General features: G+C 32.5%; 1 protein-coding gene across 4 annotated transcripts in view; it reads right to left on the reverse strand.

Annotated features, from left to right (window-relative positions):
- Window positions 1-16530, reverse strand: part of ODR4 (odr-4 GPCR localization factor homolog) — a 39058-nt gene that overhangs the window by 9361 nt on the left and 13167 nt on the right. For all 4 annotated transcript variants that reach the window (XM_082401902.1, XM_082401899.1, XM_082401901.1 and 1 more), the window contains 6 exons: window positions 15851-15991; window positions 14748-14843; window positions 13838-13906; window positions 10231-10359; window positions 9434-9524; window positions 1935-2120 (listed from right to left, as the gene is read on the reverse strand). In XM_082401902.1, the coding sequence (XP_082258028.1) occupies window positions 1935-2120; window positions 9434-9524; window positions 10231-10359; window positions 13838-13906; window positions 14748-14843; window positions 15851-15991 (712 nt within the window). The remainder of the gene's footprint in view (window positions 1-1934; window positions 2121-9433; window positions 9525-10230; window positions 10360-13837; window positions 13907-14747; window positions 14844-15850; window positions 15992-16530) is intronic.

Below are 16530 nucleotides of genomic sequence, written 5' to 3' on the forward strand. Positions count from 1 at the left end.
ACCACAGGTTAAAAATTCCTAACCTAAAGAAAGGTAAACAAGGTGGTAAGGAAAAATGAGGTCTAGAAACTGTAATAATGAGAACAGTTAAAGGTATATGGGAGTATTTGGCTTTGAAATATTTAGAACATGACAACTGCCCTCAATTTAAACTTACAGCAAGGCCTCAATAAAGAAGCAGTACAGTTGACACTTGAACAACATGGGTTTGAAATGCACAGGTCTACTTATACTTGGATTTTTTTCAATAAATACATACTACAGTACTACACAATCCACGGTTGGCTGAATCTGTGGATGTAGAACTGTGGATATGGAGGGCCAACTGCAAAATTATACATGAATTTTCGACCACATGGAAGTCAGTGCCCCTAGCTCCTGTACTGTTCAAGTGTCAACTGTACTCATGTTTAATTGCTCCAGATTACTGAAAAAGTAGAGGTTTCAGGAAGGCAGACTGGAATTCAGAATAAGGAAGAAAAAAGTCTAAATACCCATAGATTTCAGTATTATATGAAAGAGGATGAACCAGGTCAACTCTAATGATCCCACGTAAAACTAATTCAAGTTATCAACAATAGAGTTGGTCAAGAACTACTGTTAGGCACTAGTGACAGAAGTAAACAAAAGCAAACAAAAATCTCTGCCCTCATGACTCTAAGATTGGTTGGCAGAAATAGCATAGTCGCTAATCTGGAAAAACATATTTCACAAAGTAGCAAACATTTCTACCAGTCTACTCCAAAATCTATCACTTAGAGAATATGCTATAGCTATACCTTTAAAAATATTAGTTTTCAGAGGACTGAAACATAGCTGCAGCTTTAACATCTTTTACTGAGCAATTTCGAGGGTTTTTTTTTTTCCCCTTTAAAACAAACTTACTATTCCACATGATTAATATGAACTTGGAGTTGTTGAAAAAACAAGCCTGGTGATCTCCAACTAACCTGAGGCTTTACTGACAGATTTGAAATTCACCAACCAAATAATTACTTGATTCACCATAGAAACAACAGGACTCAATCACTCTACTCTTGTGGGGAATGAGAATTAGTTAAGCAACAGAAGAATAACTAAGAAATTAGAATTAGAAAAAGGACTTAAAAATGGTTATATTCAAATTTCATAAACATTTATATTCAGAAGTAACCTAAAAACTTTCTACTATGATATCAGAAATTTCAAGACTGATAAATGGCTAGATACTCAATATTTATGGATACTTGCAAATAACTACCTTTACCACATATTTTTAAAATGTTTCAGGAAGACTGTCATACACATTTATAGACACGCTTTCATATCCTACTCTCACTAGAAACAAAAACAAAGCAAAGCAAAGCAAAACAAAAAAAACCTTTTAAAATGTAAGATGAAATATGAAAATAATGGTTAGGGGAAGAATATGTGTTACACAATTACATAGTATGGCAAATCTATGCTCTGTAAAAATAATCTTGATCTAATTTTTGGAACTGCCCATTTTAGATTAGTATCCCAATTATAATGAAGGGGACAGGAAAATAACAGCAAATAGTATGGAGATGTTTAATAGAGTGTTTAAAAAAACTTCTGCAACTTGATGCTTAACCAAATAATTAAAATAACAGATTTTGAGAAAACTTCTCTTATAACAAAAGAAATCCCTTAAAGCTATATATTTCTACCTGTTTAAGACTGAACTTATTTTATGAAGATCTACTTGCTAGGCTTGGAAAAATCTAAAGTATCTTAAATTTTGATACAATTTTCCAGGAAAACACTGCATGTTTATATACTGTGTAGAAAAAAAGACACATTTTTAAATGCCTCGAAAGTATCAAACAGAACTAGCTTTAAGGAAATCTAAAGACATGATACTTAAACTAGATGTCCCATAGGTAACCTCAGCTATAGTCTAATCTGGTTCTTAAATAACCTCATATAATTACCTGTGTTTATTTCCTCTGCAATTTCCAAATCTTCTATTTGAATCATATGATCTAACATCTCTATAAAATGGTCTCTTATTTCTTCAGCTGACTCATCACCAAATTTATAATCACATAACATTACAGTGGATCCCGGAATGGGGACAAAAACTCGGTGAGGGAGGATGTGGAACTCTTTTTCAGAATCTAAAAGGAGAAGAAACAATATCAATATTTAGACAGGTCTGTCACTGGTATCAGTGATAAATACTGTATAAGTATATGAAAGCATATGCCAAAAGAAATAAAATCTTAAAAGGTCTTTTCATTTTCTAATTTATCTCGCACAAAATTGCTTACTGAATTCTTTAACTCAATACCTAAGGCCTCTGCAAGGGACATAAATGATACTCCCATGAAATATAAACTCACCTCTGCCTTCAATGTGAAGACATTGTTGATTATACATTCTTATATTATCCACTGTCCTATGAAGGAATACCTAGGAGATAATTTTGCCCCTGGTCTCAGAAGTTGTTTTTCTTGTTTGTTTTAACCTTACAAGTACTGAATTTTCTGAACAATTTTTCCCTTTTTCATGCAAGTTTACAGAGCCAAATTAGTGGCTCACCTACATCAAGTGTATATAGGTCGTGATAGCATTCATTTCTGTACTAATCTCACCACTGACTTCATCTTACATGATGTAGCCCCCTAATCAAGCATGTGTAGGACATTAAGATACACATTTTCTGTACTAACCTCACCACCAACTCCATCCTGCTTTCTTTTTCATTTTCCCTTTGCCTCGTTCTCATTTTTAATACCTACTTTACCTTCTTAACTTGTAATGCCTTTTTGTAAATAGCCTTAAGTCATTTTTAGAAAAAATAATCTGGACCTAAGTAAATAATGAATATTTCATTCTTCTTTCAACACACACATTTCGCTCAATTTCTAACATAAACACATAATTATTGTTTGGCTCAAAACCATGACTCTGATGCAAGTAACAAGATAGAGATTTTGTGTAAAGAATGACTTTTTTCAGCAATGGATATGATTTCAAAAGCTACCAATGTACAGACCAAGTAGAAAACCAGGGCTCACTTTAACAGTAACCTACCTTTCCTTGTCAAGAAACAAGTGGTAGCTTTATATAACTACAAACAGATGACAATGAAGAATGCCTTAAGTGTCATAGGAAATGTCGTGACTTAAATATGTAGTCCTGCCAGATCCTGCTTAATATATTGTTTTCAAATGAGAACTGGGAGAATTTTACTCTTTAACCAGACTGCCTCCTAGCTGTAAAATTATATTACTGCAATTTGTCTTATAGCATGTAAACTGTCCACACATTGATATTGGGAATATAGTATTTTATTTTGGGCCATAGTTTCTTAAAACAGGTTAAGTTCAAAATTTTCAAAGGTGGCCTAAGTGTAATTGGCATGCAAAATTTTAAAACAATTTCAAACTGCATTAATTCTAGGTTTGCCTGAAAAAGAGACAAATATGCTTGCTTATAAAATCAAATGTTAAAGAATTGGTTGCAATGAACTTACATTACTCATTAAAAAAAAAGTGCTTACAATTTTCAAGTTAAAGTTAAATTAAACATTTATTATCTAAATAAGACCAAGTTTTCTAGCTGGTCTGAGGTTTAAAATGGGAGAGGAAAGCTTTAAAAAAAACCATACATCTTAAAAAGTACTCAAAAAAACAATCCTTTAGGCGTATTCCCATAGCAGAGTATTTAGTTCAAAATTATTTAAATAAGTTCAAAACAGAGAAAAAAATTTAAAGTTAAGCCAATATGATAAGAATTGAGATTTTGCTGGTTAAGTATAGAATCCTAACTCATACTGGAATATTATAGAAAATTTTGTAGAATAGGCAATATCTGAGCTGACTCTTGAAAGACAAACAGACATTTGCATGAAGGGATGAGAAGCGCGATCCAGACAGTGGAACCATGACTACAGGCAAAGAGGAATATAAATGTTCTGAGAGGACAGGCAGTATGGATGGATGTGGATGTAGGGATGGAAGAAGGTAAGAGATTTCATAGCTGATGACCTCAGTTTTCACAATGAGTATGTCATCTACTGAGAGTAAGTTGGGCAGGACTGAATGCAGGCGGATAGAGAATAATGAAGAAAGCCTGGAATACTTGTTAAGGGAAGGAAAAGGGGAAGACCAGAATAAGTAAAGGGACTGACTGGAGTTCTTATTTTATTTATTTATTTATTTATTTACTGTCACCTGAAGTATTAAGTTCTTTCATCTGGATAGCCAGAATTTAAAAACTATGTTTACTTTAAAGATTAAGAATGTAATGTTAATATGCCCTTTGCAGACTTCCTTATGCATGCAAAAAATATTCTAGTTCAGGTTAATTTCATGGCATACATTCTAGATTTTACCATATTACAAACCTACAAGATTTTACCAGTATATAAGAAGCATAAGCAAAACAAATATCGTATATTAATGCATATATGTGGAACCTAGAAAAATGGTACAGATGAACTGGTTTGCAGGGCAGAAATTGAGACACAGATGTAGAGGACAAACGTATGGACACCAAGGGGGAAAGTGGCGGGGGAGGGGTGGTGGTGGTGGGATGAATTGGGAGATTGGGATTGACATATACACATTAATATGTACAAAATAGATAACTAATAAGAACCTGCTGTATAAAAACATAAATAAAATTCAAAAATTAAAAAAAAAAATAATATTGTGTTAGCTATTCTAGGTCTTGTGCCCCTTCATACAAACTTTAGAATCATTTAGTTGATATCCATAAAGTAACTTGCTGAGATTTCGATAGGAATTTCATTGAATCTATGATCAAGTAGGAAAGAATTGACATCTTAACTATATTGAGTCTCTCAATCCATGAACAAGAACTATCTATCCATTCATTTAGATCTTTGATTTCTTACATCAGAGTTTTATAGTTTTCCATATACAGTTTCTATGTATATTTATTAGATTTATACATAAGTGTTTCATTTTCGGGGCCCTATTGTATTGTATATGTTATTTATTCATTGCAAATTCCAATTGTTCATTTCCATATATAGGAAAACACTGACTTTTATAAATTACCTTGTACGCTGTGAACTTGCTAGATCACTTATTAGTTAGAGTTTTTCGTATCCTTTTTGTGACTTTTCTAGATAGACAATCATGTTATCTGAAAAGTTTTATTTTTTCCTTCCCTATCTGTATATATTTTGTTTCCTTATTGCACTACCAAGGACTTCCAGTAAAATGATGAATAGGGAATTAAAAAAAAAAATGTCCTGCTGGGATTTTGACCTGCATTATGTTGAATCTATAGATCAATTAGGAAAAAGTTGACGTCTTAATAACATTGAGTCTTCCAATCCATGAGCATGGCATCTTTCTCCAATTATTAGGTCTTTTCTAATTTGTCTTGGCAGTGTTTTGTAGTTTTCAGTACATAGATCTTATATATATTTTGTTAGATTTATCTCTAAGTATTTTATGGTTATTTGAATTCTATTATAAATGGTATTTAATTTTTAAAAAATTTCCAGTTTTTTCTTACTATAGAGAAATATAATTGAGTTATATATATTGACCTTATATTCTGGGACCTTGGTAAATTCACTTATTAGTCCTAGTAGTTTTATTTTTAAAGATTCTTTTGGATTTTGTGTGTACACAATCATGTCACCTGAGAATAAAGACAGTCATTTCTTCCTTTAAAAAAAAAAAAAAAAAGAAGAAAGATAAGCTAAGTAAAATGAGGACTAAATTTAAGATCTAACAATTGGGTGTATATATACTCAACTTCAAAATTTACACGTTCGTATTATTATACTTGCAATATATTTTTTTATCTTGATATCTTAAAATCTACTAACATGTTGCTGGAATAATTATCCTCTTACTACAGTTCAAAAAATGTATACTTATACTTGGTTCATTTTTGAAATATAAGGCTACACTGCACAAAACTTAAAGTTAAGAAAGTTTAAATACAACCATCATTAAATAATTCTCTTCCTTCAGTACCTCCAACTTAATAGTCACTACTACTTGATGAGGGCTTGGCCTACCAACCTGTATTAGGGACTTTAAAAACATCATCTTCTTTCATCTCACAGGCTCGAAAAATAGCTACTATAATCCCTGTTTTTCACATAAGACAGTGGATGCTTAGACAGGCTAAATTATTCGCCTGAAGTCACTCCAGTAGTGTTAGAGTAGACACAGAACCCAAGAACTTCAGTCTTTGCTCTTTCCACCAAACTACACTGCCTATTCTCTCTTCCCACAAGCTCAAAGGCTACTCAATTATCAGTGAAAATATTCTTTCATTTTGTAAAAATGTAAGATTGGATGATAACATTAACTTCTAATATATCAAATTTAATGTATAAACAACTGCTATTAGAAGTAATTAATTTTACTGATTGGACATCAGCAAAAATTTCAAAATACTAACTCACTTAATAGAATACTAGAGCAGTCATTTGATACCCTTTTTATGAAGCATTTGTAATGGAAAGGAATATTTAACTAATGTGTGTGATAAGGCAGATCTTTGGCATTATTGGTGGATATATCCCCATGTCCCAGAAAATCCTCAAATTCACAGTTCAGTTGTAACACATACTGTTACTCAGAAAGTGAAGTAGTGTTTAATACCATGAGTTATCACACACACAAAGTCAAGTAGCAAAAACAAAGCCACAGAGATGAGACTGCTAGACTAATTGGGTGGCTAAGTGACCAGGTTTTACATACTTCCCAAAACAAAACTCTCAACCCAATTGCTGCATGTAAAATTCAAATTCATGTCTCAGCAAAACTATACATTATTAGTGGATGGGTTTTTCCACTAATAATAACTTCAGGGTTATTTGTGAAGTACATGAAAGACAGATGTTAAATCTGGAAATTCCAGGTATCTATCATACTAGGAATAGAAAAAAGATTATAATCAGTCAACCAAACCTGATATACTGGCTATTATAACTAAAAGAAGTTAGTTATACACAGGAGCTATGCTTTTCTCCTATAAAAATAAACATATTCCCTTAACAAGCTAATATGTATGTTTCAACTAGTACATATTCAACCGTGAATTGCAAATCCACCTGAATAGTAGAAAGGCAGATAAATGTGTAGCTTCAAAAAGCATACTCAGGGCTTCCCTGGTGGCGCAGTGGTTGAGAGTCTGCCTGCCAACGCAGGGGACATGGGTTCGAGCCCTGGTCTGGGAAGATCCCACATGCCACGGAGCAAATGGGCCCGTGAGCCACAACTACTGAGGCTGCGCGTCTGAAGCCTGTGCTCCGCAACAAGAGAGGCCACGATAGTGAGAGGCCCGCGCACCGCGATGAAGAGTGGGCCCCGCTTGCCACAACTAGAGAAAGCCCTCACACAGAAACGAAGACCCAACACAGCCAAAAATAAATAAACAAATAAATAAATAAAAATAAATTTTAAAAAAAGCATACTCAATATTATAATTTTCTTTTTGAGTAAAAAAATTTTGTCTAATACAAATTACTGAAAAGGTATAAATTGTTCATGTTTCTCAAAAGATGGAATAGTTATAAAAGGTTAAGACACCATGACTCAGCCTTTTTTAAATCTAGTAAAGTCTGTTAGAGAAGAGATGAGAAGTATATAAACTAGTACACACACACAAAAAAAAAATTGGAAAGAAAAAGAAAGATCAGTTGCATATACACCTATTAAAGACTCTATTATATATAATGGTCAACACTAATAAATTAATGGCTTTAAAATGGTAACACAGACAGTCTCTTCAATAAGTGGTGCTGGGAAAACTGGACAGCTACACGTAAAAGAATGAAATTAGAACACTCCCTAACACCATACACAAAAATAAACTCAAAATGGATTCGAGACCTAAATGTAAGACTGGACACTATAAAACTCTTAGAGGAAAACATAGGAAGAACACTCTTTGACATAAATCACAGCAAGATCTTTTTTGATCCACCTCCTGGAGTAATGGAAATAAAAACAAAAATAAACAAATGGGACCTAATGAAACTTAAAAGCTTTTGCACAGCAAAGGAAACCATAAACAAGACGAAAGGACAACCCTCAGAATGGGAGAAAATATTCGCAAACAAATCAATGGGCAAAGGATTAATCTCCAAAATATATAAACAGCTCATGCAGCTCAATATTAAAGAAACAAACAACCCAATCCAAAAATGGGCAGAAGACCTAAATAGACATTTCTCCAAAGAAGACATACAGATGGCCAAGAAGCACATGAAAAGCTGCTCAACATCACTAATTATTAAAGAAATGCAAATCAAAAGTACAATGAGGTATCACCTCACACCAGTTAGAATGGGCATCATCAGAAAATCTACAAACAACAAATGCTGGAGAGGGTGTGGAGAAAAGGGAACCCTCTTGCACTGTTGGTGGGAATGTAAATTGATACAGCCACTATGGAGAACAGTATGGAGGTTCCTTAAAAAACTAAAAATAGAATTACCATATGATCCAGCAATCCCACTACTGGGCATATACCCAGAGAAAACCATAATTCAAAAGACACATGCACCCCAATGTTCACTGCAGCACTATTTACAATAGCCATGTCATGGAAGCAACCTAAATGCCCATCGACAGACGAATGGATAAAGAAGTTGTGGTACATATATACAATGGAATATTACTCAGCCATAAAAAGGAACGAAACTGAGTCATTTGTTGAGACGCGGATGGATCTAGAGACTGTCATACAGAGTGAAGTAAGTCAGAAAGAGAAAAAGAAATATCATATATTAACGCATGTATGTGGAACTTAGAAAAATGGTACAGATGAACCGGTTTGCAGGGCAGAAGTTGAGACACAGATGTAGAGAACAAACGTATGGACACCAAGGGCGGAAAACCGCGGCGGGGTGGGGATGGTGGTGTACTGAACTGGGCAATTGAGATTGACATGTATACACTGATGTGTATAAAATTGATGACTAATAAGAACCTGCAGTATAAAAAACCAACCAACCAAACAAACAAAAAAACTAATACTACACTTTCTTTGGGTTATTTGTATGGAAATATGTTAATATAAATGTTTCAGACATTACATGAAATTTCTAAATATCTTATATGTTCCAGTATAATTTATAAGTCATAATTCTAGTTATTTCTTTAAAATGTATATCTCAGAAATAACTAAAAAAAAAAAAAAAGGTAACACAGCTTATCTATTCTGTCAAAAATTCATACAAAATTTTTCTTTTTAAATACTCCCTGAAATTATTAAATGTTGACAGATTTACTATTACAAGGTGTTCAAAAACTTTTTTTTAGGTGGCAACTGAAAATTTTCATTCAATAAGAAAAGTAAATGATGACATATTGTTTTAAAAAAGATATATGCAGTTAAAAAGATGATATTATCTATTATATCTTGACATCCTAATATATTAATTGAACACATGCAAAAAAAGTACTAAATATTATATTCATAACTTTTTTTTCTGGAATTTCATTCAAAAGCAGATCCTCAAATAGTATTTCACAACGATCAGCAACTGTATTCAATATATCTCTTTTCATGGCCTATGGAAAACCAAAACAAACCACAATAAGAAATAAAATCCATTTCCTTAAATTTGCATTATTTTATTACCAAAACCCCCCACATAAATGACTTCCCTGTATAATCATGTCCACTAAAATAACTAGTACGTCATTCCATTTGTCCATTTATGTAACAGGCTTATCTATACATTAACAGTTTAACAGCAAATTTACCCAGACTTCATCTAAACAGTAAATTTAAACCAAATAAATGAACAAAATTTTGCATCTGAACAAATAATGCTAGTGGTCCAAATTAGAAAATGCATAACTATGACAAAAGTGCCAGTCATCATTTTTTAAATTTCTAAATTATATTGATTATAGAACAATACCTAGTAATTCTTTGTAGGTGTACTTTTCCTGTTATTTAAAAAGTTCAATTTCCCTCAGAAGAAATGATTTCAAATATTCTAATATGTTACAACTGTGGAACACTTAATACACTTGTATAATCACTTCAAAAAGGTATAAAAATAGACATTCTACAAAGGAAAATCTTGGGACCAATTACCGGTATATTTGGACTGCCCAACAGACTGGACTTTTATCAGTTAAAATCAAATGAATAATTATGAAATTTGAGATTGAAAAAAGGTAAAATTTTAAGATTTTTGAATAATTATGTTAACATGCTTCAGTTTTTCATATACCAGTTATTCCTTTTTTTTTTTTTTTTTTTTACCTGTACAGCATCTTTAACCTTGGGTTTATTGCTATGAATATAAGCTCTGCATTTCACAGCACCCTTAAGGTTTACAGAGCCACTGCAGATCTGGACTGTGGCTGTGGATCTGTGGTCTGAATTCAGAAGCTGAAAGACAAAATCTGTTTAGATTCTAATAGCCAATGACTATTAATTATGTGAAACATTTAAACATTATATATGTGAGTCATTTCATGAAGCAAGAAGGAATTTTTAACTGGACCAGGTGTCTGAAAATATTCCCCATAAATTTTTAAAAGGCCTTCATATTTCTCCTTATAAGTTACATGTTATTTTCTGAGTATTTTGAACATACTCTGAAATTAAATACACTACATCTAATTTTTTTCTTACTAATATAACCATGTAAAGTACCAATATTCATTCAATACGTTCATTAAACATACATTATTTGCAGATTACGCAGATAAGTACTATTAAGATGAAAAGATGTAAAAAGAAGATATGATCTAGTAAGAGAAGGTACACTATGCAAGATCTGCACAAAAATAACTGGAATACAAAGCAGGATGTGATAAATATGATAAAATTACAAGCAACATATAGACACTCATTTATTTATACATTTTTAACTCATAACTTTTATAGACTGAAGGTAATGTTATAGGCTTCACAGCAGAAAAAAAGCAAGTCAACTATGCCTGTCACCAGAAAATGATACCAGTGATTGTCATTTTCACCTCACAGACCCATTCTTATTTAATCTAAGTAGGGTTAGTTTATGCATGGTTTTGAGCTTTTTCACAGACATTTTTAACCTTATCATTTCAGTAAGTGCCAAAACAAGGAGAGGATCGAAACTTTGAAAGTACTACTAGAGGCCCATAAAATCACACTGGAACCAAAAATTATGATTAAAAAAAAAATAGACATGGTAAAAATATATGTTCTAAGTGTACCTGAAATAAATATTCAACAATAGGGTCAATTCTGAAGAACAGAAACAAATCATACAACCCGTGACCAGTGCTAACTAACCATGTGCCTAGGCAGTAAGAAACAGTCAGGAAGTGATGAGGACAAATGGTGAAGAAATCAAAAGACTTGAATATGTAGCCACTGAAAGAGCATGAATAGTCAACGTCTAATGTAATTCAGGCAAAGGCTAAATTTTTTTTAAGAATTTAAACTTAAACACAGTCAAGGTCTTGGTAAAAAATTTGTCACAGACCAAATAAATAGTCCAGAAGATTCCAGGTCCATGCAAAAATGTCAATCATCAAACCAAGCAAAAGGGTGATGATGCTGATACTCTATTTGGAATAAGCTTCTTATGATACTTGTGGAGATCACTGATATATCAATAAGTGGAGCAGAGGAGGAGTAATGGGCTTCCCTCATCCACTCAACAGAACTTTACTATAGAAAAATAATGCTCTATTTTACATACTTAATATCTAATTTACAATACATATTATATAACACATTTACAGCATATATATTATATATGCATAAATTAGAACATTATTTTCCAAATGGACTAGACTATATATATAAAAGACTACACACACACACACACACACACACACACATACCAAGGAGAAGACCTTTTAAAGAATAAAAGGACTGCTTCACTCCTTTTCAGTGGAAATGTATCTGGGCTCTATACAGGTCAACTCGCCTTGGTTTCTTTGGACTTAGGAACAAACTAGCTACTTTGGGAATCTAACCTATTCATAAGTGGAGGAACTTCTGTGATGCTGACATGATATTTTGGAAAAGGAAAGACCCCTCTGGTTATGGCGACCAAATGAAACCTTACTGAAATGGTAACATTTGGGCTAGATCTTCATGTATAGAATAGGAGGAGTTTGACAGTCTGGATGATAAGGGAAAAAAATGGCACTGGTAAGACAGACGGCTCGGGAAACACACAGAACTTTGAAGGCATAGAAAGCATACCTCTAGAATAGTAAGTTAGAAAATAATGGAAAGGCATGTTGAGGCCATGAAAAGCCTTGAATTAGACTTTCCTAACTAGTCAATATAGAGCAATTAAGGAATTTTAAGCAAGGAAAGTAACACAATCGGTGTCTAACCCTTATACACACTTAATAAATACTAACTGAAAAAAAAAACTAGTAAGTAAATGAACAGTGAATGAATGCAAACTGTGATTCAGAAAGGATAATCTGAGGTAATATACAGGATAGATCAGAAATACGGAAGATATTCCAAGAGATATACAAACAAAGGTATCAGGATTTCGGAGAATGAATCACTTTGGACAAGAATGAATAGATGGAGAGAAACTAGTTAAGAGTTACTTGTGATAAACTAGGTAAAATAATTATGTTGTAAGGCTAATGGCACTGGGACTATAAGGAAAATAAAAGAGGAGCTATGCTGCAAAGAAAAAATCAACAAGACTTGATGAAGGGTGACTGGGAGGAAAGTGGCATCAAATACTTATTGACTACTTATTATATATTGGTCATTTTAAAGTTTCCAGCTGGCTGACCAGTGGAATTATTGACAAAAATATATGATACCATATACTATTAATTATAATAAATTATCTCATGATATTATCTTCTACTCTTCTCTCTATATTCCCACCCTCTACACATCTTCTAACTGCAATTTTATAACTAAAATAATTTTAACTGAATTGTTTAATAAACCGAGAGGTCACATAAGCATAACTAGTAAAAAGCGTATAGGTAGAAGAATAGCCTTAAAATAAAGAACACTTCTAAAATCAAAAAGGAGGAGGAAAACTAAAGACTGAAAGTACTTTTAAGATACTGAGAAGAGAAACTGAGAAATGTTTAGTGGCGTAAGTCCAACAACAATTTAGTAATGTTCTATTGCTAAACACAGAAAAGGAAAAGAAGAAATTAAAGCATCCTCATATGACAAACTGCTTTTGAGTCTATTTTATTCAGTTAAAAAAATATATAAGTCCTGGTAGTATTTCCCTGTTTCAACATTTTCAGTATATTGAAATGAAAAGTTTTCTAAAAACATGGATGTTCTTTATACCCTATCTGGCCTCTAGGATAATTTCCAGCAGGATTAAAATCAAAAGTATGCATACTTTTAGGAATAATTATGCAACTTTAAATTCCTGAAAAGAGATGTGTAATTTAAAACAACCATATAAAAACATAAACCTTGCTAATACTGTGTGGGTTTTGTCAAATCAGAGGTATAAATCTGCTTCAAATTAGGTATATAACAACTCTTGGCACATCTGTGCACACTTATTTTTAAGTTAAGAATTGCAACTTTGCTCATAAAACTTACAACACCAAATATCATACACATGTATATGTGTGTACATATATATGTGTATGTATACATATATACATTTTTTCCTAATTACTATCTACTTGATGTTAAAATTTTAATAGGCTTGAGACAATAGACCCAAATAGATTTTATTAAAATAATGTATCTTGGGAATAACTTTCTTAGAACTGAACATTTTTTATAGTCCTTTACATCTCTAAAATTCTTTGACTCTCTAACAATAACCATAAAAACAGAAACAATTTCATTAAGCTTATTCTAAGAAATACTGTATTTTAATTTTAGATAAGGAGTATGTTAAAATATTTACCAACTGTGTTAGCACTCTGACATCAAAAGAATGATTAGCTGCTTGAGTATTTCCTCTAGAAGATTTTTTCTGAAACAACACAAAAATTTAAAAAATTAGATTGTTGAGGTTGGAGTGGAACATAAAAGACAATTTAGGGACTATCCGACATACACTAATTAACTCAGAGGGAAAACAGGTCTTATTATTTGTCTTATTTTAGCTTTTTCTATAGATGTGTAACTTTGTGTAGTCTACATCAATTAACGTGCACTCTTAAAAACCATTTATCTCCTACTTTTATTCCCCTAAAGCAAGGATCGGCAAACTATGGCCTATGGGTCAAATTCAGACTGCCACCAGTCTTCGTAAATAAGGCTTTACTGGAACACAACCAAGATCAGTCATTTACATATTGTCTATGGCTGCTTTCATGCTACAACAGCAGAGCTGAATAGTTGTAAGAGAGAACACATGGCCTGCAAAGCCTAAAATATTTACTGTTTGGTTTTTTACATTAAGTTCACTGATCCCTGCTCTAAAGGGAGAGATCACCAAAGTTCCTCTTCAAATCGAAGATATTTTAGAAGCCCATATAGGCCCCTCTTATAAAATGGCCAAATTTAGTTTTTAAACTGTTATTAGGGCAGAACATGACTTTAGTTTTAAGCAAGCAGTTTACACTGTAGAAATTAGATGTTATTTAGATGACACTCTCTCCTTTAGGTTTCAAAATTCCTATGATTTAAGAAATAATCTCGTATCATTTTCTGAGAAAAACATTTGCGCTTTAGTTTAAAAGACCTTAGAAATAAAAAGTAGATGAATTGTTTTCATGAAGGCAAGGCCTAAAGAACTAAAGATAAGTCATCTTTTATTTTTCCTTAAGCACAAATAATTTCATAAGAAAGATGATTTTCTCTTAACTCACCTGTCCTTCTAATAGGTCACAATCTTCATCTTTAACTTGTCCATTAATCAAATAAATACTATTTTCTATTTGCTTGGCCCAATGTATAAGTCCATTCTTAAAAGAAATACAACATGGATATCATTCAAATATAATGCCATCTCAAACTCCCTCGAGTCGACTTTTTTCTACCTAGTATACTGAAATATTAAAAATCCCTAAGTATCAGCAATGTGGCATTTAAATTCAATATCATAAACAACAAAAAAGTGTATCCCCAATTTTTGGCACTTTACCCATATTTAATAATAGTTTTTCTAATCTTTTTCCCAAACTAACATTTATGTCACAGACCTAGGAGACTTAATAACCACAGTCAAATAAAATTCAATAATTCCTGTTATCTTAAAAAAAGTGAGAAAAGAGAAAGAGCCTCAAACAAATATATAAAGCAGTATTAAAGAAGAAAAAATAAGCAAGCTCCATTTACCTCCTTCAATAGGAAAAAAGAAGAGAAATAAGTTATGAACAAAATGGTACAGAAATACAAAAAAGAACTGGAAGATGGAAAGCAAAACTAAAGATGAAGATAGTTCCCTGTGCTATACAGTAGGACCTTGTTGTTTATCCATTCTATATGTAACAGTTTGCATATGTTACTCCCAAACTCTCAATCTATATTCAATATCCTGTGATAACCCATAATCGAAAAGAATATGAAAAAGAATATATGAATCACTTTGCTGTACAGTAGAAATTAACACAACATTGTAAATCAACTATATTTCAATAAAATAAATTTTTTAAAAAACTAAAGATGAAGAGAAAGCAAGAAGACCAAAGAGTACATCTTCTTACATAATTATATTTTACAATGTACATAATTACATGTTAATTAACAAATATTTATGGAGCACTTATTATGCTAAATACATTAGTATGATAACAATGTCCCACCTCTAATTTTTTAATCTGGGCAGAGCAACAAATTAGTTACCCATAACAATATTATTATAATTAGAATGCAATTTTTGAGGATTATAAAATGAATGGCACAGACAACCAGAATAAAGGCAGATCATCTATTCAGCAATCACTAAAGAAAATTCATTTTACCCTGATACCTTTGTATTTTTCTCCAGAGTATAGCTGACAGAAGTAGTAGACAGTGGGACATGAATATTAATATATACTGTACACTCTAAAGAAAGCCATGAAGCTGATAGTCCATTTTGATACTTCCAATCTGCTGGTTTTGCAGAACTCTTTAGCAAAGGGGGAAAAACATAAAATATGTGATTTACGTAAAACACACGGAGCAATAAAACATCATAAAATGTACAACCCAGTAACTTATACAAGCTGTTATCTAATATATTTGGCCAAATTCCTTCATCAAAGGGTAATAGGTTAGAACTAAATAAAAATAAAGCATGCATTAAAAGTTCAGTATTCTTCAGCATATCCCAGGCAATCTTGGCAACTCCCTCGCCCAGTGAAAGGCTTGCTTAAAATTCTGACAAGTCCTCTGGTCCTGTAGTTCCCATCTGTAGCTTCAACAGTGTCAATTCTGAAGCTTCTGGTGGACAGTAAATAATCACTGAGCAAATACTAAGTGCCAGACATTTTCCTTTCTGTCCTATCCTTGCTAACAGAATACTGCATTACTTTTTCACACTGCTTCTTTTTTTTTTTTTTTTTTTGGCCACACTGCATGGCCTGTGGGATCTTAGTTCCCAGACCAGGGATCAAACCCGTGCCCCCCTGCAGTAGAAGCATAGAGTCTTAACCACTGGACCACCAG

Source organism: Balaenoptera borealis (genome assembly GCF_965194805.1).
Source record: "Balaenoptera borealis genome assembly, chromosome: 1".
In the NCBI taxonomy this organism is placed as follows: Eukaryota; Metazoa; Chordata; class Mammalia; order Artiodactyla; family Balaenopteridae; genus Balaenoptera; species Balaenoptera borealis.